General features: G+C 61.9%; 1 protein-coding gene across 6 annotated transcripts; it reads left to right on the forward strand.

Moving 5' to 3' along the window:
• The first annotated feature begins 387 nt into the window (after positions 1–387).
• On the forward strand, positions 388–22,761 carry PSEN2 (presenilin 2). Of its 6 annotated transcripts, XM_043569237.1 has the most exons (12): positions 388–475; positions 6,287–6,369; positions 11,485–11,645; positions 13,293–13,507; positions 14,187–14,379; positions 15,198–15,265; positions 16,164–16,384; positions 17,025–17,123; positions 19,420–19,503; positions 19,865–19,966; positions 20,664–20,782; positions 22,102–22,761. In XM_043569237.1, the coding sequence occupies exons 3-12, from the start codon at positions 11,505–11,507 to the stop codon at positions 22,255–22,257; spliced, it is 1,398 nt and encodes a 465-aa protein (XP_043425172.1). In that variant the 5' UTR covers positions 388–475; positions 6,287–6,369; positions 11,485–11,504; the 3' UTR covers positions 22,258–22,761. The 6 variants fall into 6 exon arrangements, with proteins under 6 accessions (XP_043425172.1, XP_043425174.1, XP_043425176.1 ...); XM_043569239.1 differs by lacking the exon at positions 6,287–6,369; XM_043569241.1 differs by lacking the exon at positions 6,287–6,369 and having other exon boundaries at positions 14,238–14,379.
• The last annotated feature ends 244 nt before the right edge of the window (positions 22,762–23,005 follow it).

Raw genomic sequence — 23,005 nt, forward strand, 5'->3', positions numbered from 1 at the left:
AGCGCCCTGTCCTATGCCAGGTTATACCTCGGCATCCCCACGGCGCCACCCCGGCAGGCCGGCCCCCGGCGCGCGCCCCGAGAACCCCACCTCCGCCTCCTGCGCTCCAGGCTCCGGGCGGGGGGGGGGGGGGGGAGAGGGCGGGCCCGGGGGCGGGGCGAGCCAGGGCCCCGGCCGGAGCCGGGGGCGGAGCCGGAGCCGGGGAGGAAACGGGGGTGGCCCAGGGGGGCGAGCAGAGGCCCGGGCCGGAGCCGGGGGCGGAGCCAGAGTCCGGGGTGGAGGCGGGGCCGGGGCCGGGCCGGGGGCGGGGCCGGGGCCGGCGCTGGGGGGCGGCCCGGAGCCGGGGAGGAACCGGGGGCGGAGCCAGGGGGGGCTGGGAGCGGGCTGGGGGCGGAGTCTGCGCCGGCGCCAGGGCCCGGGCCGACGGGCGCTCGGCCAGCCGCGTAAACAGCGCCGGAGCGCCGCGGCCGAGCAGGTGAGCGGGCGGGGCTGGGGCGCGCGGGCCGGGCCGGGTCTCGCGCCGAGCGGACGGCCCGGGTGCAGCCTCCACCCGCAGACCGGGCGCTGACTCCCGCACGCTCCTCGCCGCGGCGGGTCGCGGCCGCCCCTGCCCCGGCTGAGCTGCTCGCGGTCCGTGCGCGCGCCGGGTCCGGCCTCTGCGGCCGGCGCGGGAGCGCAGAGGGGAGCGCGCAGGGGAGCGGCGGCGGGGCCCGGCCGGGACCTCGGGGGTGGGCGGAGCGCGGGGAGCGGCCCCCAGGCCTCGGCCTGCGCCGGGCTGCGTGCGCCTCCCCGCCGCCCCGGCCGCTGGGGGTGGGCGCGGCGCGGGGTGCCGAAGGGTCTGGCATTTAAAGGAGCAGCGCACGTGGGTCTGGGAGGCGCGGGCCCGGCGTTGTCCCCGCGCTCGGACCGCCTTGGCGCCCGGTCCGGTGGGCCTGCGGCACCGGGCCCCGAGCTCTGCGTCACGGGGCAGGGGGAGGCGAGGGTCTTCCCGCCCGGGGGAGGAACCGACCGCAGGTGGGGCCTGGAACCGCGATCCGGGTCCTCGGTGCGGGGGTGCTTGGCTGTTTTTATCAGGCTCTTACAGCCCGGGGGAGACTCCCAGAGTCAAGCTTTTGAAGCTGAAGGAGCCTGACACAGAGGCTAGTCCCCGCCCCCAATTTTATCGATGAAAAAACTCAGCCCACACAGCTAACGTGACTGCCCAAGGCCACCCAGGTAGGATAGCGCAGAGCCAGGCTTAGAACCCGTTGTCTGGCGTCTCGCTCTGCTGTCCAGTCCTGGCACCGGGCCTCAGCCCTTTGACAGCTGGATGAAGGGCCCCTGTGTATTGAATTAATGGGTGTCCCCTTTCTAAGGTGTGAACCGTTGGTCGGTGGGCCGACAGCACCCCCCCCCCCCATTTACGCATGGAGATAGCACCCCATCCACAGCAATTGGAGAGCCAGCCTGGCTCAGAATCCGCAGCCTGGGCTTCCCAGCCTGTCCCCGCTCCGGACAGACCCGGGCTTCTGGTACCCACGCCCTTGATGTCCGTTCTGTAGTCGCCTGAGCCTCCAGTGCTGGCCGCCAGGACCTTCAGCAGTAATTAAAGGCTCTGGATAAGCTGCTTCAGGTGTGGGAGGCTCAGGTTTCCCCCGGTGTGAAGGTGGCCTGGTGGGAGCGGGGAGGTGTGTCAACAGCTGTGTGTCCTGGGCCCCGCTGGTGAAGCGGCAGGGGGGTGGATCCTGGCGCCAGCTCAGAGCTGGCGGGCTGGCTGTCCAGGTTCATTCCTCAGGTGGGTGAGGGCACCTTTAGGTCAGGGGCTGGACCGGGGTGGGGCTTTGGTGGAGCGTTTTTGCAGAGTGGGATAGACGTTGTTTCAGGTTTCCAGGGAAAATTCTGGAGGCTTGCTGGGGAAGTGGGTGTGCACTAAGTCAGTAGTCTTACTCGCTGCGTGCACGGGAGACGGACGCCCGGATCCTATCTGTTTGAGAAGCAGCGGGATAAGAAAGAGCCCGGCCGCAGGCTGCCATTCACAGGCCTGGTGCCGGTCACCGTGCCTGTCACCCCTCCCCTCAGCTCCCCGATGGCTGTTCACAGCCCCACTGCACACCCGGTGGGGGGGGGGGTCTGCCAAATGAGAGACTCCCCCTACCTTGGCCTCTGAGTTACCCATGATGATCGTGACATAACATGTCTTACTTTGTGGGTTTGTCATATATGAGAAAAAGCCCTTTGGGGACAGTGGTTACCACAGACCTCTTTACACCTCCGATCACACTGAGGTCGCTATTACCCTCTAGAGAACGGGAAACAGGTTCAGGGAGTTAAGCCACCTGGGATTTGAGCACCGGGATTTGAACCCAGCTTTAACTCTCCAGTCTTTAACTCTCGAGTTTTTACACAGGAGGTTCCCACATGCGCCCCCTGTCCCCGTATTCCTGCACTATTGCCCAGGGCATTTCTTTTTTCTATTTTTATTGCTATTATTTTTTAATGTTTATTTTATTTTTGAGGAAGACAGAGTGAGCAGGGAGGGGGCAGAGAGAGAGAGAGAGACCCAGAACGGAAGCAGGTGCCAGGCTCCGAGCTGTCAGCACAGAGCCCGATGCGGGGCTCAAACTCACGAGCCCCGAAATCATGACCTGAGCCGAGGTTGGACACTTAACCGACTGAGCCACCCAGGTGCCCGTTTCTTTTTTTATTTTCAAAAATCTATTGTATTAGAGAAGAGAGAGAGTGGGGGGAGGGCCGGAGGGAGAGGGAGAGACAGAATCCCAAGCAGGCTCTGAGCTGTCAGCGTGGAGCCTGATGCAGGGCTTGAACCCGTGACCCGTGAGATCATGACCTGAGCCAAAACCAAGAGTGAGACGCTCAACCGACTGAGCCGCCCGGGTGCCCCAACTGCCCAGGACGTTTTTTTGTGCTCTCTATTAGTAACTACCTGACAGAGCAAAAGAAAAAAAATAATTTGTTTAAAGAGACCAAAGCAGTGTGCATGGGGGGGGGGGGGGGGTCACATGTGTGTTTCTACGGAAGACATCGTTGGCTCGTTCTCAGCTGTTGCTCTGACTTTTGGACACTGTTTAGTTGGCGACTGGCAGGACAACCCGTGTTTCTGCAAGTATTTCCACCTGTTCCCCGACTCCGGTGGCTGGGGGAGGGTTGAGGGAAGGAATGTCAGGGCTCCGAGGCTGGCACAGGCTGTCTCTGGCCAGGGCCTGGAAAGTTCTCCTCACCTTGAGCTGGTCCGATCGGGCATGGGCTTCAGGGTAATCAGCGTCGGCCTCCAGGCCTGGGGATGGCGAGGCTGCCGTGGTAAAGTCTGGGGAAAGAGAAAGTTCCAGTCACTCTTCGGGAAAGACCAGACATCAGGGAGGAGATCATTTTTGTCCTGCGTCTTCAGTGCCTGGGACGCCAGGAGGCTGGCTCGTCTTTGCCAAAAATGGGGTCTTCTGGAGCACGGGAAGAGAATTGGAAAGGGCACTGACTTTTCTGCTGTACCTTAACCAGAAAAGTCTTGACTTGGTAGAGATGAAAGGAACACGCGTTTGCTCTAGAAAATTCAGGAAATATTTTTTAAAGAGTCACCCATCAGCTCTCAGCCCAGAGATCACCGCTGTCAAATGCCTTTCCTCACAGCACTCCACGCACGCCCATGTGTTCGTTTATTAAAGCATCAGAGGCAGGAAGCTGGAGTTGAAGGTTTGTATTCTGTTTTTCCTGTTAACGTCAGGTCTCCAGAATTTTCGCCTCAGGAGTATTCTTGGTAAATCAGGTTTGAGGCACACAGAGCACGTGAGTGTCGCTGGTTAATTCACTGGTGCTGCAGGGCGCTTTCTCACTTTCCCTTTTTTGAAATATGTACTCATTTATTTTTGAGAGAGAGAGAGAGAGAGAGAGAGGGGAGAGACAGAATCGGAAGCGGGCTCCAGGCTCCAGCTGTCAGCGCAGAGCCCGACGCGGGGCTCGAACCCACGCACCGTGAGATCATGACCTGAGCTGAGATCAAGAGTCGGATGCTTAGCCAACTAAGCCAGCCAGGAGCCCCTCTCGCTTTCCCTTTTGAATTGACCTCTGGAAGCAGTGTTCTGGCTCCTGCCCCCCAGGCCACGCCCCCATGGGTGTCCCCACCCCTGGCCCCCCTCCCCGCCCTCCTCCACCATGCGGAGGAGCCCCAGTAGCAGAGGAGGCCTCCAGGCTGGCGTTGTGGGGTTGGGGGCAGGAGAGGGACTGAGTGAGTCAGTGACCAGGAGGCATATGTGATCTCTCGCCGGTGTTTCGGAGAAGCTGGGTGGTAAAGACACACCTGCCCGTGGCAAAGGCACGTACCTTTTAAGTATGGGGGTGCCCCCAGAGAGCCCACGTGGGGTGCTGTGCTGGCCGCCTGTGTGACCGCAGCTCTCGGCCACGCCCCGAGTGTGCGGGCCTCAGAGTACTTCGGGTCGGCCGCCCGAGACCCCAGTTGCCGCTGTGGCTCTGGTCATGGCACTTCAGCCGTGCCTTTTGTCCCTCTGGGTTTCAGTTTCCTGAGTACAAAATAGGGCACTGACCGGATGGCCTTTAAGGTCCTTGCCAGCTCTGGCATCGGTCCCGTGGACATGCCCTGTCCTTTGACAAGTTGCTCATGTTGTCAGAGTGCCCAGGGCTGGGGCTAGGTGGAAACGGTGTCTCCCTGGGGCCTGGGTGAAGGGTGACCTTGGTGACGACCCTTTTGCCTGGTGGTTTAGCACATCCGTAGCTTTCCGCGGGGTGGGGGGGCGGGGGTGTCAGCAGCTTCCCTGTCCCCTCTCGCTCTATCTGTGCCCCGCCTTTTCATCTTCATTGTAACGGCTATTGGCCGAACACCTGCTCTGTGCCAGTCACCTCACACATTATCTCTACTTTTCCACGTCACTCTCCCGAGGTGTGCCTGTTCTGTTTGTTCCAGAAGAGGGGACGGCCGTGTGACGTTAAGTTGTCTGAGGCTGCGCGGCCAGGGAGCGTGCGGTTCACATCCCACAGCTGGGTGATCGGATTGCCGCTGCTTGTTTAAAACATAACCTTTTTTTTCCTGGGTCTTACTCAAAGGTGGCATGTTAGGGCCAGACCTCTACCCCTTTCCCCAAACTGCCCCCTTCCCAGGCTGCTTCACGACACAAGAGAAAGCTTCATGGGGCCTAGACAGTTCTGGGCAGAAAAGGGCAGGCAGAGGTAAATAACAGAGCCTGGGTCGAGGTTCAGGAGGCCCCGTCAGGGTCCCCTGCGGCCTCTGATCTGGGTCCCTACGGGACGCTGGCCGAGGCTGCCTCCCGGTGTTGGGAGAACCTTCCGGCAAGTGACGTGCGTCACGGTAAGGGCTGGGGTGGATGGACAGATGGATGACGGTCAGCCAGGGCCAAATACCTGGTCAGTTGCCCAGGGCCAGCGGGGACAGGCAGGCAGGGAAGGTGTGGGGGCTTCTAAGGGAATTTTCTCTCCCTGGTAAACCCTGCCCTGGTATAAGGGAAGACGCGAGAGCCTCCGGGCAGTCGTGGGAGTGCTGGGAGGCAGCCTCGTGACCACAGAAAGTGGTCCGTTTAGACCCGCGCCACCCTCTCTGAAGGAGAGGGCTCCTCGGCCGGTTAGGCCTCCTGCAGAAAGACGGCAGGTACCAGGACCCTGACCTGTCTCCGCAGCCGCGTCAGCGGTAGACGCAGTCGGCCCCCATCTGCTTCGGGAGCAGTGCTCTACTCCTTTCTTTCTCCAGCGAGGCACTGGTGTTTACGATGGCGTTTTACAGTCTTCTTTCCTACTGAGCTCCCCTGGCCTCCCGTTTTAAGGTCAGAGCCTTCGCATGTCTCTGCGATGGAAAGAAGGTCGAGGAAGCTGGGTCACCGGGTTTCCCGGTTTCCTCGATAATCGCAGGAGCTGCTGACACAGGCACGTTGGGGGAAGTCTCTGGGTCAGACTCCCCTGGTTTGGCTAATTCAGCTTTTCGATCCCGTTCAGCTATTAATGGGCGGAAGCGGTGGCTTCGGTGGCTCCTCCGGGGCGTGTGGGTTTTGTATCCTCCGGCGGCTCCGTCCCTGGGAAGGGCTGCCCCCGCCTCCTGTCCGCCCTCTGCGCCTTCCTCGGCCCCCTCCTCCGGCGCGGAGGGCTGGTTGCTATGTGGCTGGTAGGACTCCGCCACCAGCGGGAGAGCCGATCGGCCCCACCCCCGCCTGCTGGAGTCAGCCTCCCAGGCCGGTTGTTTTTGACGTCACCGGCGCTCTGATGTGCACAAATACCGAGTATAAAGGTTGTTGAACCGCGTACATTTGGGTGGTGATGGTGATTTTCCCTCCAGGGATTTCAGAGTTGCATCAGGCTTCGGTTCCGACTGAGAAACCGGAGGAGTGTCTCCCAGCTGCTGTGTTCTCCAGGAGCCAGGTAAAAAGGGGGGCTCCAAGAAGGAGGACAGTGACCCCGGGGTCCACCTGCCCTCCGCCCCATGCCCCAGTCCAGCGAGGGGACGCAGGAGAGCGCAGACGGGAAGGAAGTCCGCCTTGGTGTTGCTATTTGGTATTTCCCACTGAAAAATTAAGGGCTTAAATAAAACCACAGACGATCCATGTGTGTAAGAGGTGTGGGAAAACGCGGAGCGACCCACGGTCTCCGCATCCAGAGGTAACCGCGTTTGGTGTCTCGTGCTGTATCTGGCCAGTCCTTCAAATACGTTCGCTTTCTGAGAAAATTCAGACGGTTGTGTATGAAGTTTCGTGTCTATTACCTGGGGTTTCCTGTCGCGTTGTTTCCTGTTGTGAACTGTTCTCTGGAGTGACGTTTGAAGCAGTCGTGGGATAAACCTCACCAGATGGACATGTCACAGGACAGCGTTTCTGGCATGTCAGCGTTTTTACGGTGAGAAACATCCACAGCAAACAGGTCTTTATGGAAATCTTTTATTATTTTCTTAGGACAAATTCTGAGAAGTGGCATTTCAGGACCAAAAGGTATGGATTTTTTTTAAAGCTTTCGATCTCTACTGCCTTCAGAAAGGCCGGTCCCGTTGGCGGTGCTGGACGTGTTTTGAGGCCACTTTTTCCCCGTTCTTGTCCCCGGTGGGCAAATGCTTGGGCACTTTCTCCGCTGGGAACTGCCTTCTCCCCCTGCCGCTTTCCTGGTCCCGCGAGTGGCTGTCCCTCTGCTTCCCCCGCTGCCCTCTGGTCAGACGGTTTTCAGGAGAAGGCATTGTTCCTTCTTTCACTCCCGACTGAGCCGCGCCAGGGGACAGGGACAGAGAGGTGGACTGGATCCCTGCGCTGGGGGCCCGGGGGCAGCTGGGCTTGGGTTCCAGGGCCCGGCAGCCCCAGGGAAGGTCTGACTGCAGCCTACGGTCACCCAGCGACCGTCTCAAAGTGCAGACCCCCGGACCTTTGGTCGGAACGGAGCTGGGGATCCGCACCTCCAGTAACGTGGTCTAGCACGGTGTTCAGAGTGCAGACCCTGACTGCTGGGTTCAGGGTGACTTTGAACCTCTCACGTCTTAGACCCTGTTTCCTCAACTGTGAAATGGGGACGAACAGCAGTGCCCGGCTCCCCGGTCATTGTGCTCAGTGTCCCCCCACCCCTGCCCCAGGTGGCCTGGGCCACTTTGAGAAGCAGCACCTTCCCGAGTCCTGCGTCCTCTGTCAGGTGTTGAGGGCTCTGAGAGGCACCTCACCTGTGATCCCCGGCCACCAGGCCCAGAAGGTTGTGATTAGATAGACCCCCCCTGCTCTGACAGCCGAGGGAGCCCCTCAGGGCCTGCGCTCCTGGGGGTCTTGGGCCCGGCTTCAGGGAAGGCTTGGGAGGAATTTAAAGAGCCATTTAAAGAGCCGGATAAGGGAGGAATCTGCTCAGGGAGCATTTGCTTTCCAGTGAGGGTGCCACACCTGAATTAGCTCTGACAGCCTGTGAGCGCCCCCTGCCCGACAGCAGGGCAACGCTGGGGCAGAAATGCTGTCTGGGGAATGTCTTGCCAGCTGCTGGCCACTGGCTGAAGAAATGGAAATTGGAAGGATCTTTTTTTTTAATGCTTTTTTTTTTTTTTTAATTTTTTTTTTTCAACGTTTATTTTTTTGGGGACAGAGAGAGACAGAGCACGAACGGGGGAGGGGCAGAGAGAGAGGGAGACACAGAATCGGAAACAGGCTCCAGGCTCCGAGCCATCAGCCCAGAGCCCGACGCGGGGCTCGAACTCACGGACCGCGAGATCGTGACCTGGCTGAAGTCGGATGCTTAACCGACTGCGCCACCCAGGCGCCCCTTAATGCTTATTTTGAGATAGCACAGGACAGGGGCAGAGAGAGAGAAAGAGGGTCCTAAGCAGGTTACACACTGTCAGCGCAGAGCCCGATGCGGGGTTCAAACCCATGAACTGTGAGATCACGACCTGAGCTGAAATCTAGAGTCAGACGCTTAGCCGACTGAGCCCCCAGGCACCCCAGGACTTGGTCCCCGCCTCTCTGTCCTCACCCTCCCCAAGCAACTCCCCTTCTCCTTTGAAGAAGCGTCTCTGTTCTCTGTACATTTCCCCTCCTCCCGCCCCCACGATGCTGCGGCTGCTGTGGTTCTCAAGGCTGAGATTGCCCCCTGCCTTCTGTGATGCTCTGCATGTGGGGACCCTAGGTCTGTCCCTCCAGCCCCTGCTCAGACCAGTCACAGGCACCCCGGGGGGCCTGGGAGGAAGAGGAGGGAGACTGTGTTGCTAACTCACATCCCTAGAAGTGACTGCCGGGAAATGCCGTGTCGTGCCCATCCCACCCGCGGCCCTACTCCGGACGGGGTGTCATGATCTAGCCTGGGAAGATGCCACCAGCTCTCGTCTCGGGTGCCCCTCCCTGCGTGAGACTGAACTCACGGCTGCTGCCATGGGTGATGACAGCTGCCGGGTCCAAACTGCTGTTCAGGATTTGGACACCGAGACTCGCAGGGGGAGGACTTTGAGGTGCCCCCTCCCCCCCAGGCCTGTACCAGACGGTGTCTTTCATCACCACACCCGAAGGAACGAAGCCTGAAACTTCCCAGGCCCTGCAGCGTGCTGGGGCTGCTGAGCCGTGTCCCTCCCCCAGACGGGGCTGGTGCCCGGGTCTAGTCGCCCTCCTGTGACCCTGAGCTGAGGCTGGTGCCGGGGAGGGGGGGGCTTGCAGCGAAGCGGGAGGAGCCCCCCACCTCCCGAGGGTGCTGCTGGCACACTGCTTTTGTAAAGCTCACCGTGGACACCTGCTTCTGCCCAGAAGCCTTGGCTGGCCCCTCCCCGCTGGCCTCAGCCCTTGCTCCTCCATGGGAGGGGGGCAACCCCTCCCGATCTCGATCTTGATCTTGATCTTGACTGCAGAAGCTCGCCCCTCCCTGTTCTGGCGCTTCTGTTCCTCTGCTGCTAGAGCTTTTGTTTTTCTTTTTTATGGAAGAATAATGGAAGGGCGGTGTAATATCAGCCCCGGGTGTATACTGTGGCGATTCGACAATTCCGTACGTGTCTCAGTGTGCCTCCCGTCCACTGTCCCTTACTCCCCTTCACCTGTTCGCCCCTCCCCCCAGCAACCCCCCTGTCGGGCTCCGGGTTTAAGGCCGGTTTCTTTGTATGTTCGATTGTTCTGTCTCTTAAAGTCTGCTTGTGAGTGAAGTCACATGGTCTTTGTCTGTCTGCCCTGGGTCAGGGGAGCTGGCTCATCGTGAAGCCTCGGGAGGCTGGCCCGGGAGGGGTGTGGGCTCTGCCTTGTGCCCGCAGGTGGGGGACGGAGGTGGGGTCCCCTCAGGAGTCACCTGGGCCACGGGCCCCCCGTCGCCAGCTTCAAATAGGGCAGAGACAGAAGAAGGCACCTGCTTTGTTTGGAAATCACACGTTCCGGGGGCAACTGCACGGTCGCGTGCACTCTCGGCGTTCCCACGGCCTCTGGGGGCGTCGGTGGGAGAGCAGGCCTGCCCAGGGGGAGGCAGGGACAGCCTGGTCCACCAGGGGTTGTCTGACGCCCTTCTAGGCCCTTCTGCCGCGCTGGCTTCCCGTCCTGCTGCTGTAAGGACACTCCGGCCGGGGACAGCACAGTGAGGTGGGGGCAGGCATCCCTGCTGTGTAGACTCTCCGGGCTGGCCTTCCCTGAGGTCCTGCCCTCAGCTGTACTTCCTCTCTCTCAGACACACACACACACACACACACACACACACACACACACACGTACACACGCACATGCCCATCCCGCGTGGTCTTGCGGCTCCCCTGCACCCCAGACCCTCCCCCTTTTTTTAATGTTTATTTATTTTTGAGAGAGAGAGAAACACAGAGTGTGAACAGGGGAGGGGCAGAGAGAGAGGGAGACACAGAATCCGAAGCGGGCTCCAGGCTCTGAGCTGTCAGCACAGAGCCCGACGCGGGGCTCGAACCCACGGACCGCGAGATTGTGACCTGGGCCGAAGTCGGGCACTTAACCCACTGAGCCCCCCAGGTGCCCCTCCCTGACCCTTTTCAACTGGTTCCTGGACCAGACTCTGTCTTTCCCTGAGATGGGCTTGTCCCCTGCCCGGGGCTCCCTGCCTGGCTGCCATCTTGGACTCTGTCCTGTGTTTCTCCCCCACATCCAGTGCTGACTGGCGTCCTCCCAGCCCTCTCGGGGTCCGGTCCCCTCACGGGCATCCACCCCGCTGCCCGTGAGTCAGCGTCTGTCCACCTCCCACCGTTGTCTTCCGGGGGGCCGGACACCCCCTCACGTGGCACAGGAGGCCCTCACACCTCCACGGCCCTGACTGGCACGTTCCTTCTTCGCGCCGTCTGCCCTTCCTCCCACCTGGAACATTCTGTCTCCGTCTGGGCTGGTGGCCTCTTTAGAAGACGTTCCTGATCTCTGAGGTTGACTCCCTCCTTTGGGTTTCTGTACCTCTTGGTGAACACTTAGGTTATGTAACCGGTCACGTTGGACGATGGTTGGTCTTTTTTTTTTTTTTTTTTCCAGTAATGTTTCTTAAAGCTTATTTATTTTGAGAGAGAGCGAGAGCACAAGCAGGGGAGGGCCGAGAGAGAGGAGGAGGGAGAATCCCAAGCAGGCTGCACACTGTCGGCTCCGGGCCCGAGGTGGGGCTCCAAACCAGGAAACTGAGATCATGACCTGAGCCGAAATCAAGGGTCAGACGCTCCACTGGCTGAGCCCCGAGTTGGTTTGTTTGTTTTGTTTTTGGATGACGGTAGTGTTTCTTGTTCATCTTCACGTCCACGGAGCCCAGCAGGCTTATGGTTGATGTCACAATGTCGGTGCTCAGTGGATGTTTGTTGATCGGACGAACAAGCGTGCGGTTTGGAGTGGCCTTGACTTTTGTCGTGGGGTGTTTCACCCGTGGCCTGGATCTCCTCGGGCCGTTCCCCCGAGGGTCTGTGCCAGCCACGCAGGTGGCCCCTGGGAAGCCACTGGACACACATGTCCTGGGCGGTTGTCAGGCAGGACCCGCGTCCGGGTCCTCAGGCCACACCCCCAGCCCTCTGCTGCCTTGGCCCTGCAGGAAGCTGGAGCGAGGCCCCTGTGCTCCGTTTTGCAGGCGCTTCCCGAGGCAGGGCCATGCTCACGTTCATGGCCTCTGACAGCGAGGAGGAAGTGTGTGACGAGAGGGCGTCCCTGATGTCGGCCGAGAGCCCCCCACCACGCTGCTGCCAGGAGGACAGGCAGGGCTTGGAGGATGGAGAGGGTGCCGACCAGTGGGTAGGTAATCGCTGGTGGCCACAGGCCTCAAACCCAGCCCCCGGGTTCCTGGACCTCGAGGCTGGAACCCACGCGCCCCGACGTGGGAGGGCGGGGACCGTGTAGGCGGGGATTGGTCACACGGTCACACGGTGGGCCCTGGTCGGCCTCAGGGCCCACAGTCTGCCTTGGGCTGCATGGTTCTGTCCCCCCCCCCCCCCCCGGTCCCAGCAGCGCAGGCTCTCCCCTTCCTTAGCACAGGCAGAGGGGGGCAGGAGGCACTGTGGAGGGTAGGGGCCGGGGTATCATAGAGTGGGGGCTTATCAACAACAGCAACGTCTTCCTCAGTGTTCAGGGGGCTGGGAAGTGCAAGCTCAGGTGCTGGCAAATCCAGCAATGGGGGAGGGGGTGCTGGGGAGCTCTGGGCGGGGCTTTATAAGGGCCCTCATCCCATTGGCATGAGGTCACCTGGTCACCTCCCAAAGGTCCTCCTCCAAGTGCTATCACATTGGGGTTTAGGGTCCAACGTGTGAATTTGTGTGTGTTGGGGGGGGGGCGGGGCACAGATGCTCTGATGTCGTCTGCAGCCCATGGGGCAGGAGATTATAACATCATGGGGGGGGCGTGTTCTGGGGGAGAGCCTCCCAACCTCACCACCTCCCTCCCCATCAGGGCAAAACGACATCTGAATTTGCCCGAAACCCCTTCTCCATTTTGCCCCTGACAGTGTTTAAAATGCAGGATTTCCCCTTCCAGCCAGCCTCAGACCCGCTGCCGAAGTCAAAGATCCTTTTTTCCCTCCTCTGAGCTCTGCCAGCTCAAGGCCACCGCGGGGCCACCCTTACGGCCCGTTCACCTTGTCTCCCGGGGCTTTCGTGCATTTTAGTTGTCTCCATGCCCGTTCGTCTAGGCTTTTCCGTTTCTTCTCAGCTGAGCGCCTGGCTTGGAATTCTCTCCGCAAAGAGCTGATACTGAAGCCATAGTCATTTTGAATTTTTGTTTCCCTTGGTTTTGTCTTTGGCGGCTAATCAACGAGCAAGGCCACAGATGACCCTGAATCCGCACGGTTTCCAAATAGAAATTCTTGCAGGGGCTCGGGCCAGCGTCTGCGGGCATCGTGCCCGCCCGCGGGGGTGGGGGGTGGGGTGGAGGGGGGTGGCAGGAGTCCAGAGTAAGTTCCTCCTCTGCAAATTCCCAGTGTCTTACCATCAAAGAGAGTCCCCACGTGCACTGACGGTTCTAGACTGTGGTTTATCCACCGGGAACGTTTCATTTCTTCCTCCTCTGTCACCTGGCCGGCCTCCCGAGTCAGTATGGCTACTGGACAAGAACAGAGTGGCATCTGAGTCCCTGGACTGAGGGGGGGGTGGCGATGCTTAGACGTGCTCCGGGTCCACTAGCCACGCGTCCTGGGCCTGCAGCCCGCCCTCTTCTGTGGCTGCTGTGGCCCCTTTCCCGCGTTTTTGGTGGCGAGTGCTGGCCCCAGGTCTTCCCTAGATGTCCTCGTAAACCTTTCAAAAGCGCAGCCCCACTCCTGCATCTAGCTGGTCCTTAACCTCCGCGAGGCAGCATTAAAACTTTTGGCTTCCTGTCATAAGGCGCCCGTGCGCTATGTCGGCAGGCCAGCGCTGGGGCATCCCGTGGCCCTCACCCTGCGGCTTTCCACAGAGAGGCCAGGATAGCGAGGACGACTTTGACGAGGACCCTGACCACTACGTCTGCGGGGGGGTCCCCGGGCAGCCGTCAGGCCTGGAGGAGGAGCTGACCCTGAAATACGGGGCGAAGCACGTGATCATGCTGTTCGTGCCGGTGACGCTGTGCATGATCGTGGTGGTGGCCACCATCAAGTCCGTGCGCTTCTACACGGAGAAGAACGGACAGCTGTAAGTCGGGGAACAGGGGGGGGTCGGGTTCACGGCACCTGCAGCCTCTCGAGGGAGGTTTCGATCATTGCAGTCAAAAGAGCACAGAGGGGTGGCAGCGAGAGGCCCGCCTCTGCTCGTCACCCGCTCCTCTGGGGGTCACCACTCCTCCGGGGGTCACCCGCTCCTCTGGGGTTGCCGACTGCCTCCTTCAAACCTTGTTACTGTTTTTAGTTCGGGAACTTACCTTTCATTTTGGGTTGGTTTTTTCAAAGAGAGGAGCAGAGGGGGAAGGCCCCCCCCCCCAGGGTGGTCGGGGGTAGCAGGCTGGGGCCCCAGAGCAGGTGGGGCCCTCAGTGGGCAGCCCCGGGTGGACAGGGCCAGGGCGAGGGGCCGGCGGAGGGCCTCCCCAGTGCAGCTGCTGGCCTGTGTCAGGTGGGGTGGGGGAAGCGGCCAGTGAGCCCTGGGCTGGGGTGGGTGTTTGCGGGTGCCCTGGCCAACAGGAGTGGGGAGGGCTCGGGGAGGGGGAGCCTGGGGGGGGGAGAGCACCTGGGGAGGGGGAGGAGCCCTGGGCGGTGGGGAGGAGGCGTCTGGGGGAGGGGCCGCGGGGTGGGTCTGGGGGAGGGGGAGGCCTGGGGGGGCCCCTTCCTTGCCCCCTGGGTCTCGGGCACCAGGCTGAGGTTGGGTGGCTCGTGGGCAGGCCCTATGGAGCAGGCAGGGAGCAGAGTCTGCAGCCCGCCGTCTCCCTCAGCATCTACACACCATTCACCGAGGACACGCCCTCCGTGGGCCAGCGCCTCCTCAACTCCGTGCTCAACACCCTCATCATGATCAGTGTCATTGTGGCCATGACCATCTTCTTGGTCGTGCTCTACAAATACCGCTGCTACAAGGTGAGTGCCCGGCCTGCGGCCGCCCCGTCCTGCCGGCCGGCCCCGCACCGCTCCCGGAGCCGCCTGTGGCCGGCGGCGTGGCCCGCTGCAGAGCAGAAGCCAGTTTTCGCCCCTCCCCGCACTGCCTGCCCGCCGTCACCCTCCTTTGCTCGGACTCAGAATCCCACCTGCCCGGGTCCCTCCCCGCGGTGTTGGGAGAAGCGAGATGTTCTGTTTTAGGCTCCCTTCACCCCGCCCCTCGCCTCCCCGGCAGGTTTATCTGCCCTTCCCGTTTCCCCCTGGGCTGGGTGTGCAGGGGTCGTGCTGACGGGCGCGCCCTGTGGCTGCAGCCGGGGCCCAGGGGGTAGCGGACCAGCAGAGGCCCCAGTGGAGGCCACCCTGGCCCCATCGCACAGGCATCGTCCCAGGGAGTCTCCTGTCCCTTTGTCCTGCCGTTTTCTTCTCCGTAGCCCTTGTGACTACCTGTCAATACATTTATATGTTTATCGGCTGACGGCCCTCGCCATGGTCGGGAACCCCGCTGGCTGCCTCCCCGGAGCCTAGGGCCACGCCTATAGGTGACAGTTGTCCAGCACGTCCTGTCTCTCAGTGAGGGAACAGGGGTCTGGCTGCTTGGACCTGAGGGATTTTTCACCCCATCCACCTGCCGGGTGACCTTGAGAGAACTCCGTGAATTTCTTTGCCCCCTCGGTCTGTCACACGGCCACCCGGTGCCTTCCAGCATAGTCCCAGAGGGGCCTAACGAAGATTCGGAGGCTTGGGGGTCGGTCCCGAGAAGCTGGGGGCCCGTGGTCATTCTGTCCGTTTCTGTTGTCTAGTTTATACACGGCTGGCTGATCATGTCCTCGCTGATGCTGCTTTTCCTCTTCACCTACATCTACCTCGGGTGAGTGCCCCCCGCGGGCAGCAGGCTCCTCGAGGACCGGGGCGGGGAGGGGTGCCCAGCAGGCTCCAGACTCTCGCTCGCCCGTGTCGCCGCTCCTACAGCCAGGCCTCCCACCCCTCCTCCCGCGGCCTCGACATGTGCCAGTGGCGCTCTCGGCAAGCCTCTCCATCCCTACCTGGTTCCTGATGGATGATTTAGATTTATTCGAGAGAGAGAGAGAGAGAGAAAGAACGTGAGTGAGCAGGGGGCAGGGGCAGGGGCAGAGAGAGAGGCAGAGAGAGAATCTTAAGCAGGCTCCAAAAGGGGCTCAAGCCCACGACCTGGGATCAGGACCTGAGCTGAAATCAAGAGTTGGACGCTCGGCCCACTGAACCATCCAGGCGCCCCCGGTTGCTGATTTAAAACAAATGAGCACGGAGGATGAATTCTGTGAACCCAAGAGGGATATACATCCCTTAAAGTTTACATTCTCCACTTTGGGCCAGGCCTGGGTGCTTCCTCGTTCGTGGGAAAAGTGATGTGCTCTCTTGCCCTCGATTTGGGCTCTCAGCCTGACCCAGGGGCCCAAAGGGACTGGAGGGACAGGGGAAAACCCTCTGCCAAGGACCTTTTTCCTGGGCACGGGGTCCTCCAGGCTGTGCCGGCACACGTTTACGGGAGCCAGTCCAAGGATGAGACATTGGTATACGTTCCCCACCTCGTTCCGGAAAATACTTCAAGTGGGTGGTTGTGGGGCTCACAGAAACGGGGAAGGGGAGATTGGCGAGTGAAGCCAGAGGTTGGAAAAACCCGGGCTGGGACTTCATGGTTGAGGAGCCGGGAGTGTCGAACTGAGTCCGGTTGGGTGTGGTGTCTCCACCGAGTTCCCCGCCCCACGGGCTGGCCCTTGGTCGCGCAGGGAGGTGCTCAAGACCTACAACGTGGCCATGGACTACCCCACGCTGTTCCTGACGGTCTGGAACTTCGGGGCGGTGGGCATGGTGTGTATCCACTGGAAGGGCCCCCTGGTCCTGCAGCAGGCCTACCTCATCATGATCAGCGCCCTCATGGCCCTGGTGTTCATCAAGTACCTTCCGGAGTGGTCCGCGTGGGTCATCCTGGGTGCCATCTCTGTGTACGGTAGGCGGGCTCAGGCGGGCCTCGAGGCTGCGGGCGGGGGCTGCGTCCGGGTCGAGTCCCCCTCACTGGTGCACGCGAGCGGCAGGTGCTGAAAGGTGCCCCCCTCCCCGAAGAAAGCTGGGTGGGTGGTCTCCCCTCCGAGAGGCTCGTCTTCGTGAGACGCGGGCACTTGACGTGGCCGCTGATAATCGCGCATCCGGTGAGCGCTCGCGACACCCTGGAAGCGGTTTGCTACTACGTCCTTGGCCGTGGGATCGGCCACGGGACCCTGTAAATGCCGAGCACCCAAAGCGTTAGCTGCCGTGTAACAAGCGTCGGTGTGATTCTGTCCCCGGTGCCGTGACTTCCATCTGAGGGTGAGGAATCCGAGGCTCAGGGAAGTCGGATGGCAAGCCGGCCATCGGGGTCCCCGAGCCACACGGCGATTCCTCGTTTGCAGTCTGCCCGTTGAGACCCCGTTCTGGGCTTCAGCCAGCACAGACTCTTGGGGTTATGGCTGGAAACCAGGGGCTGGGAGCTGGCGCGCAGGACATGCTCCGAGCCTCGCCTGTGCCCCGGTGTTAGCAGGCCGGCTCCTCTCTGGGGCTGCTTGGGAATAAATGTCACTTGTAACACGTCCCGGCTGTCTTTGTTCTCCCAGATCTCGTGGCTGTGCTGTGCCCCAAAGGGCCACTGAGAATGCTGGTGGAAACGGCCCAGGAGAGAAACGAGCCCATATTCCCTGCCCTGATATACTCCTGTGAGTATTTATTATTGAGAGAGATAGAGAGAGAGCGATAGCGTGTGGGCAGGGGAGGGGCAGAGAGGGAGACACAGAATCCGAAGCAGGCTCCAGGCTCCGGCTGTTAGCACAGAGCCCAACGCGGGGCTCGAACTCACGAACCACAAGATGATGACCTGAGCCAAAGTCGGACGCTTAACCGACTGCGCCCCCCAGGCACCCCCTGAGAGGGTACTTTGGAGAGGGGCTCTTGAGGGCGGGGGTCTGGGGTGCAGGGTGCACTTGCTTTTCACTGGGCTCCCTCGACAGCTCCGTGGCTGTTAAAGTCTCTGAAGGGAAGGGACACGGGAGTGTGCGCGTCTGGCCGCCAGGTGGGGATCTGGGTGTTTATATGGATTCAGTGGATGTGTGTCGGGTCCCCGCTTTGTGGTGCCCTGGCCTCGTGGGGAAAGAACACTTTACAGACTGGCTGCCGAGTGCCAGGGCGGGATCTCGAAGGCAGGACGGAGATTGTGGTGGGAGCCAGGGCAGGTGGTCCCCAGCGTGAAAGCACGTTCTAGGCCCGCTCTTGGGAGGAGCAGAGACCATGTGTGAGAAGGCTGAGGCGCTGCCCTGACGTTCGTTCGCCGCCTCCGCGCTCTGGGGGTGCACGTTCCCGGAGGGGAGGCCGCAGCTAAGCAGGCGATGGTACGTCAGGAGGTGAGCGCTGGGTGGAAAGATGACTCGGTGGGGGACCTGAGCACTTCAGGGTAGTGGGGGTGCTGTCTTGCAGAAGGTGGTCAAAGAAGCCTCTGTCATAAGGTGACATTTGACCAGAGACCTACGTCGGGAATACCCGGGGACAGAACGCCAGGCGAAGGCCCGGGGTGCTGGGAGCGGAGCCAGCGGGGGCAGAAGGGGGCAGGGGCAGGGCCAGATGTGCTGGGCCCCGCAGGCCACGGTGGGGACATGGCTTTTCCTCCCGAGTGGGCCCCTGGAAGGTTTCAGACGCACCTGACGTTACATTTTAGTGGGATCGCACCGGTGGCGGGAAGGGAGAACAGAAGGCATGGATGGGGTCAGGGGCGGAAGTGGAGCCCGGTCTGGGACAGAATGACCCCCCCAGGAGAGAGGGCGGGCGCCGGCCCCAGGGCAGCGGGAGAGGCGGTGAGAGTGCTGTGGATCTGAACCTTGAAAGGGCCGGGGGCTGCCACGTCGGGGGAGGAGGCGGCGCCCCCCCCCCCCCCCCCCCCCATGGAGAATGTTCCCGGTAAGGCATGCTCATGGCTAGGTAGGCCAGACGGGGAAGGACTCGTGGGACTTGAGTTCACACGGGGAGAGTGAACCGGGCCAGAGAGGGAGAGAGCACACAGGCAGTCCTCCCGCCCCCCCCCCCCCCCAGTCCAGTGATCCCGCCCTGGACTTACGCCACAGGGAGCACAAGCAGGGTCTCGAGCAGACGTCTGCCCGCTAGCCGAGGGGTCGGGTGGGTGGAGGAGGCGTGGTGCGCACGTACGGATGTGGGCGGGGCAAGGTGTGCGCACGTACAGATGCGGGTGCACGAGGTGCGTGCACGTACAGATGTGGGCGGACGAGGTGTGCACGTACAGATGCAGGTGCACGAGGTGTGCGCACGCACAGATGCCGGCCGGCGAGGTGTGCGCGCGTACAGATGTGGAGGACCGGTGAGGGGCGCCCTACCGCGGATTACTGTTCGGCCCCCTGAAAGGAAGGGGATTCTCACACCTGCCACGTGGATGATCCTCGAGGACTCTGCGCCCAGTGAATTCAGCCCGTCACAAAAAGGAAACTATTCTGTGACCACCCCCCCCCCCCCCCCCCCCCCCCGCCGTGATCCATCTGGAGGAGCCAGATTCCTAGAACTAGAACAGGGAAATGGGGGACACGGGGGTGCTCGAGGTACAGAGAGTGCCGGCAGAGGAACAGCTCGGGCCATGAACACCCCTCCCGCTAAGGAAGCGTCCAGTTAACGGAGGTGATGCGGGTACCGTGTGCGTGACGCGTGTTTTGCCACCATGAGACGGAAACACCGCTGGTTCCCCGGACTGTTTGTTCCCTGCTGACCTTGTCATCGGTTTCGTGAGGAGACACACACACACACACACACACACACACACACACACACACGCCAAAAGACCAGGAAAGGCTGTGTCCAGGCCCCTCCCCCAGCGGCCTCTTCACAAGGGGTGGAAGTCAGTACCGGCTGGAAGAGGGGGTCCCACGCGGGCCTCCTGGGGACGCTGCCTCCCCAGCCCGGGGGCAGCTGTAGTCGGCAGCACCTGAGGCACCCCCCACCCCTCGTCTCCTTCCCCAGCCGCCATGGTGTGGACGGTGGGCATGGCCAAGCTGGACCCCTCCTCCCAGGGAGCCCTTCAGCTGCCCTACGACCCAGAGATGGGTGAGTGTCGCAGGCTGGCAGCCTCTCGTCGCCCGGGCCTGCTGCCCTGCACCCCGCCCGGCCCGGCCTGTTCCCCCCCCCCACCCTGGGTGGGGGGCAGGAGGGGAAAGTCCCCTCCTGGATGGAGCAGGTGGGACTTACAGCCTGTGCCTCAGCCCGTTGGCCTCCTTCCCTTCCCTTGGGTGTGTGCCGGAAGGTTCCTCTCCGTTCAGGGCTGGGCTGGCCCGGCCAGTGGGGTGAGGGCAGGGGAGCCCCGGGCTCAGGCCGGTTCCCCACAGATCCCAGATCCCTCTGACCGGACTTTTGTCTCTCTCCCGCGCACCTGCCTCGCGCAATGACGGTCACGTTCTCGGATCCCCAGAGGAAGACTCCTATGACAGTTTTGGGGAGCCCTCGTACCCCGAAGTCTTTGAGCCCCCGCTGCCTGGTTACCCCGGGGACGACCTGGAGGAAGAGGAGGAAAGTAAGTCATCTGTGCCCGGGTGGTCCGCGTGGGCTCAGGGTGCGGGCGGGGGGTGGAGACGGGCTCCCCGGAGGCAGGGGAGGGTGGTGGGGAGAAGCCCCCTTTTATATCGGAGACGGCAGCGGCAGTGACAGCTGGAAGAGGGAGCCCCCGTGGCCGGGAGGAGGGAGAGAGAGGAGACGAGGCAGCAGGCGCATTCGTCAGACGGTTTTATCATCCGCGGTGAACGCTCACCCTGTTAACAAGTGCACCGGCCGATGTGCGAGCTCGCGTTCACTGTCGGTCAGTTAATTAGCAGCCATGCTCCTCTGTTTTTAAGGAGAAGGCTCGCCCGACGAGCTCTGGACATCGTACGTGTCCTCGAAGGTGGTGGGATTTCGTACAAAAACGTGTAACTTAAACTCAGCCCTAAATCCTATGGCCTCCCGCCGACCCCCCACGGCACGTTATATTTGCTCTTTTTTACTCAGCTGAGGGCCACTTCCCTGAATTGTCAGAAATGCCAGCTTTTTCACAGCCCAGACGGCAGGTCAGCCCATCCGAGGGCCCCGTTTCCTGCCGGCTGCTGCTGTTCTGGGACAGCCAGGACTGGGGCCCCCCGGGGCCCCCGGATCCGGCGGAGGGGCTGGGCTGTGAGCTGACATCTGCCGTCTGGGGCTCCCGACACTGACCGGCTCGCTCTGTCTTCCCCGCACAGGGGGCGTGAAGCTCGGCCTGGGGGACTTCATCTTCTACAGCGTGCTGGTGGGCAAGGCGGCGGCCACGGGCAGCGGCGACTGGAACACGACGCTGGCGTGCTTTGTGGCCATCCTCATTGTGAGTGGCCCGGGGACTTCGTGGGGGGCCCTGGTCCCAGGGGGATTTTCAGGTGCCGAGTCCCTTGCAGGGGCGGAGTGATGACGCGGGGCCGGGCAGGGCTTACGGGAGGCTCCGAGCAGGGGAGGCCTGGCTGAGGGGCTCCCGCATTACCGACCAGGCACGCGGTGGTGCCAGGGGCTTGGCCAGCCTCGTGCGGTCTCACGACGCCTGCGAGGTGGGGTGATGAGCTGAGGTTCTCGGAACCGGGAAGAAGTTGCGGGCCGCGCCCGTCGACACAGAGCTGGGGGGGAGGGGCAGGCTGTGACTTGAGCTCTGGTCTCTGATGCCCTCCACGCCCCCCAGACACCATGGGGTGCTCTGAACCCCAGAAGCTTGTGGGTCCCTAGAGTTCCTTAACGTGGCCAGATACCCATACTGGGGGACAGGTCCTGAGAGACCACAGCTCTGAGCGGCGGAGGCTCTGAGTGGCGCATACCCGAGCTCTGCCCCGGTGAAGGGGGTGGTCACTGGGCACAGTGAGGTGGAGGAGTTCTGTCTGTCCAGCGTGTGTTGGGGGGGTGGGGGGGGTAGTGGACCCCCACGCTTCTCCACCTCGGAACTGTCTGACCCTAAGCCCCGCCCCTCCCTGGACCACAGCCCACGTGGGCAGGGGTGGGGGAGGATGGGCACCCACCTCTGAGGCCGTGGGTCACGTGGCTTCTTTGGTGCCCCTTTGGTGCCAGCTGCTGAGACCTTCGCTGGCGTTTCAATGGAGCTCGTCCAGTTCTCTTTTTTTTTTTTAGAATTTTTTTTTTTAATTTATCTTGAGAGAGAAGGAGATTGGGGGAGGGGCGGAGAGAGAGAGGGAGAGAGAGAATCCCGAGCAGGCTGGCGCGCTGTCCGCGCACAGCCCGATGCAGGCCTCCGTCTCACCCACTGTGAAATCAGGACCTGAGCCGAAATCAAGAGTCAGGCACTTAACCCGACGGAGCCACCCAGGTGCCCCTCATCTGGTTTTTTATAAATAGACGTCCCCCAGGGGAGGCCTCTGTCACTGGTCACACGTGTCACCGCCGTAGCTGGAGTCTGGTAGAGCAGGGCCGCTCTGGGAGTCGGGCTGAGGCAGGGTGTGACACGGGGGTGAGCCATCGAGAGGACCCGGGAAGAGGGGGGGTCGGGCTGTCGTCTGGCGGGCCCCACACCAGTGCTGAGCCCTGGGCAGGGGGCCCGACGTCGCTAACCGCCCCCACCTCCGCCCCGCGTCCGCACCGGCGGTCACCACCTCCCCTCCCCTCCCCTCCCCTCCCCTCCCCTCCCCTCCCCTCCGTGTCCCACAGGGTCTGTGTCTGACCCTCCTGCTGCTGGCCGTGTTCAAGAAGGCGCTGCCCGCCCTCCCCATCTCCATCACCTTCGGCCTCATCTTTTACTTCTCCACGGACAACCTGGTGCGCCCTTTCATGGACACCTTGGCCTCGCATCAGCTCTACATCTGACGGCGGGCCGGGTGCCGCGGGCTGGCGGCCCTGGGCGGGTCGTGACGGGTGCCCCCGCGTAGTGTCCCGGTCTAGTGCCATATGTCTCTGAGACTTTTCTTTCCTTGACGAGAAAGAAAGAGAAGGGAGTGTCGTGTTTACTTGGCGAAGAGGAAGAAGCAGCTTTTTGGCGCTAGTTGTTTGGTCGCCGGAGCACGGCTCACCGACCGAGGGACCGAGGACGGTGCGGCGAGGCCGCCTGGCCCGGCACCACAGCCCGGGGTGCTCCGCGGGCCAAGGCGAAGGAAGGGACCAGGAGTCCGTGCCGGGATGGCGCTGAGCACCTGCCCGCTGTGGCTGCAGAAGGAAGCCAGCGTGCCCTGCGTGGAATGTCCCCAGTGCTTCTGTCTGTGACGTCGTTGTTATTTTGTTACCTTTAGAAGCCGGGTCCTGTTCTCGCTCCGGCAGTTACTGCTGTGAAGTGGCTTAATATCAAAATCAATAAATAAGTGAATCCTGTTGGAATGCTGGATTCGGTCCGTTTCTAAGCGCCGAGCCCTCCCACCCCACGCGTCTTGTGGCCGCTCGCGGGAGGACGTGTGCTCCCGGCTCGGAGGGAGGACGCACCCAGGAGAGGGGCTGACGGCCCCGTGTGCAGTCATTTCTCCAGGTAGCTTGCTCAGCTGGGGTGTGCGGGGCGAGGGGCGCCCGACGGCCCGCAGCTCGGACGTGTGCGGGGCTGCTGGCCCTGGGCAGACCCCCCTCTGGC

This window comes from Prionailurus bengalensis, chromosome E4, assembly GCF_016509475.1.
Source record: "Prionailurus bengalensis isolate Pbe53 chromosome E4, Fcat_Pben_1.1_paternal_pri, whole genome shotgun sequence".
NCBI classification, from domain to species: Eukaryota; Metazoa; Chordata; class Mammalia; order Carnivora; family Felidae; genus Prionailurus; species Prionailurus bengalensis.

What these genes read in the sequence shown, in the direction of transcription:
- PSEN2 (XM_043569237.1), top strand. Translation starts at nt 11,505, where the DNA reads ATGCTCACGTTCATGGCCTCTGACAGCGAGGAGGAAGTGTGTGACGAG. An exon ending in GAGAGGGTGCCGACCAGTGG is followed by an intron (nt 11,646 to 13,292) that starts GTAGGTAATCGC and finishes GGCTTTCCACAG; the next exon opens with AGAGGCCAGGATAGCGAGGA. An exon ending in ACAAATACCGCTGCTACAAG is followed by an intron (nt 14,380 to 15,197) that starts GTGAGTGCCCGG and finishes TCTGTTGTCTAG; the next exon opens with TTTATACACGGCTGGCTGAT.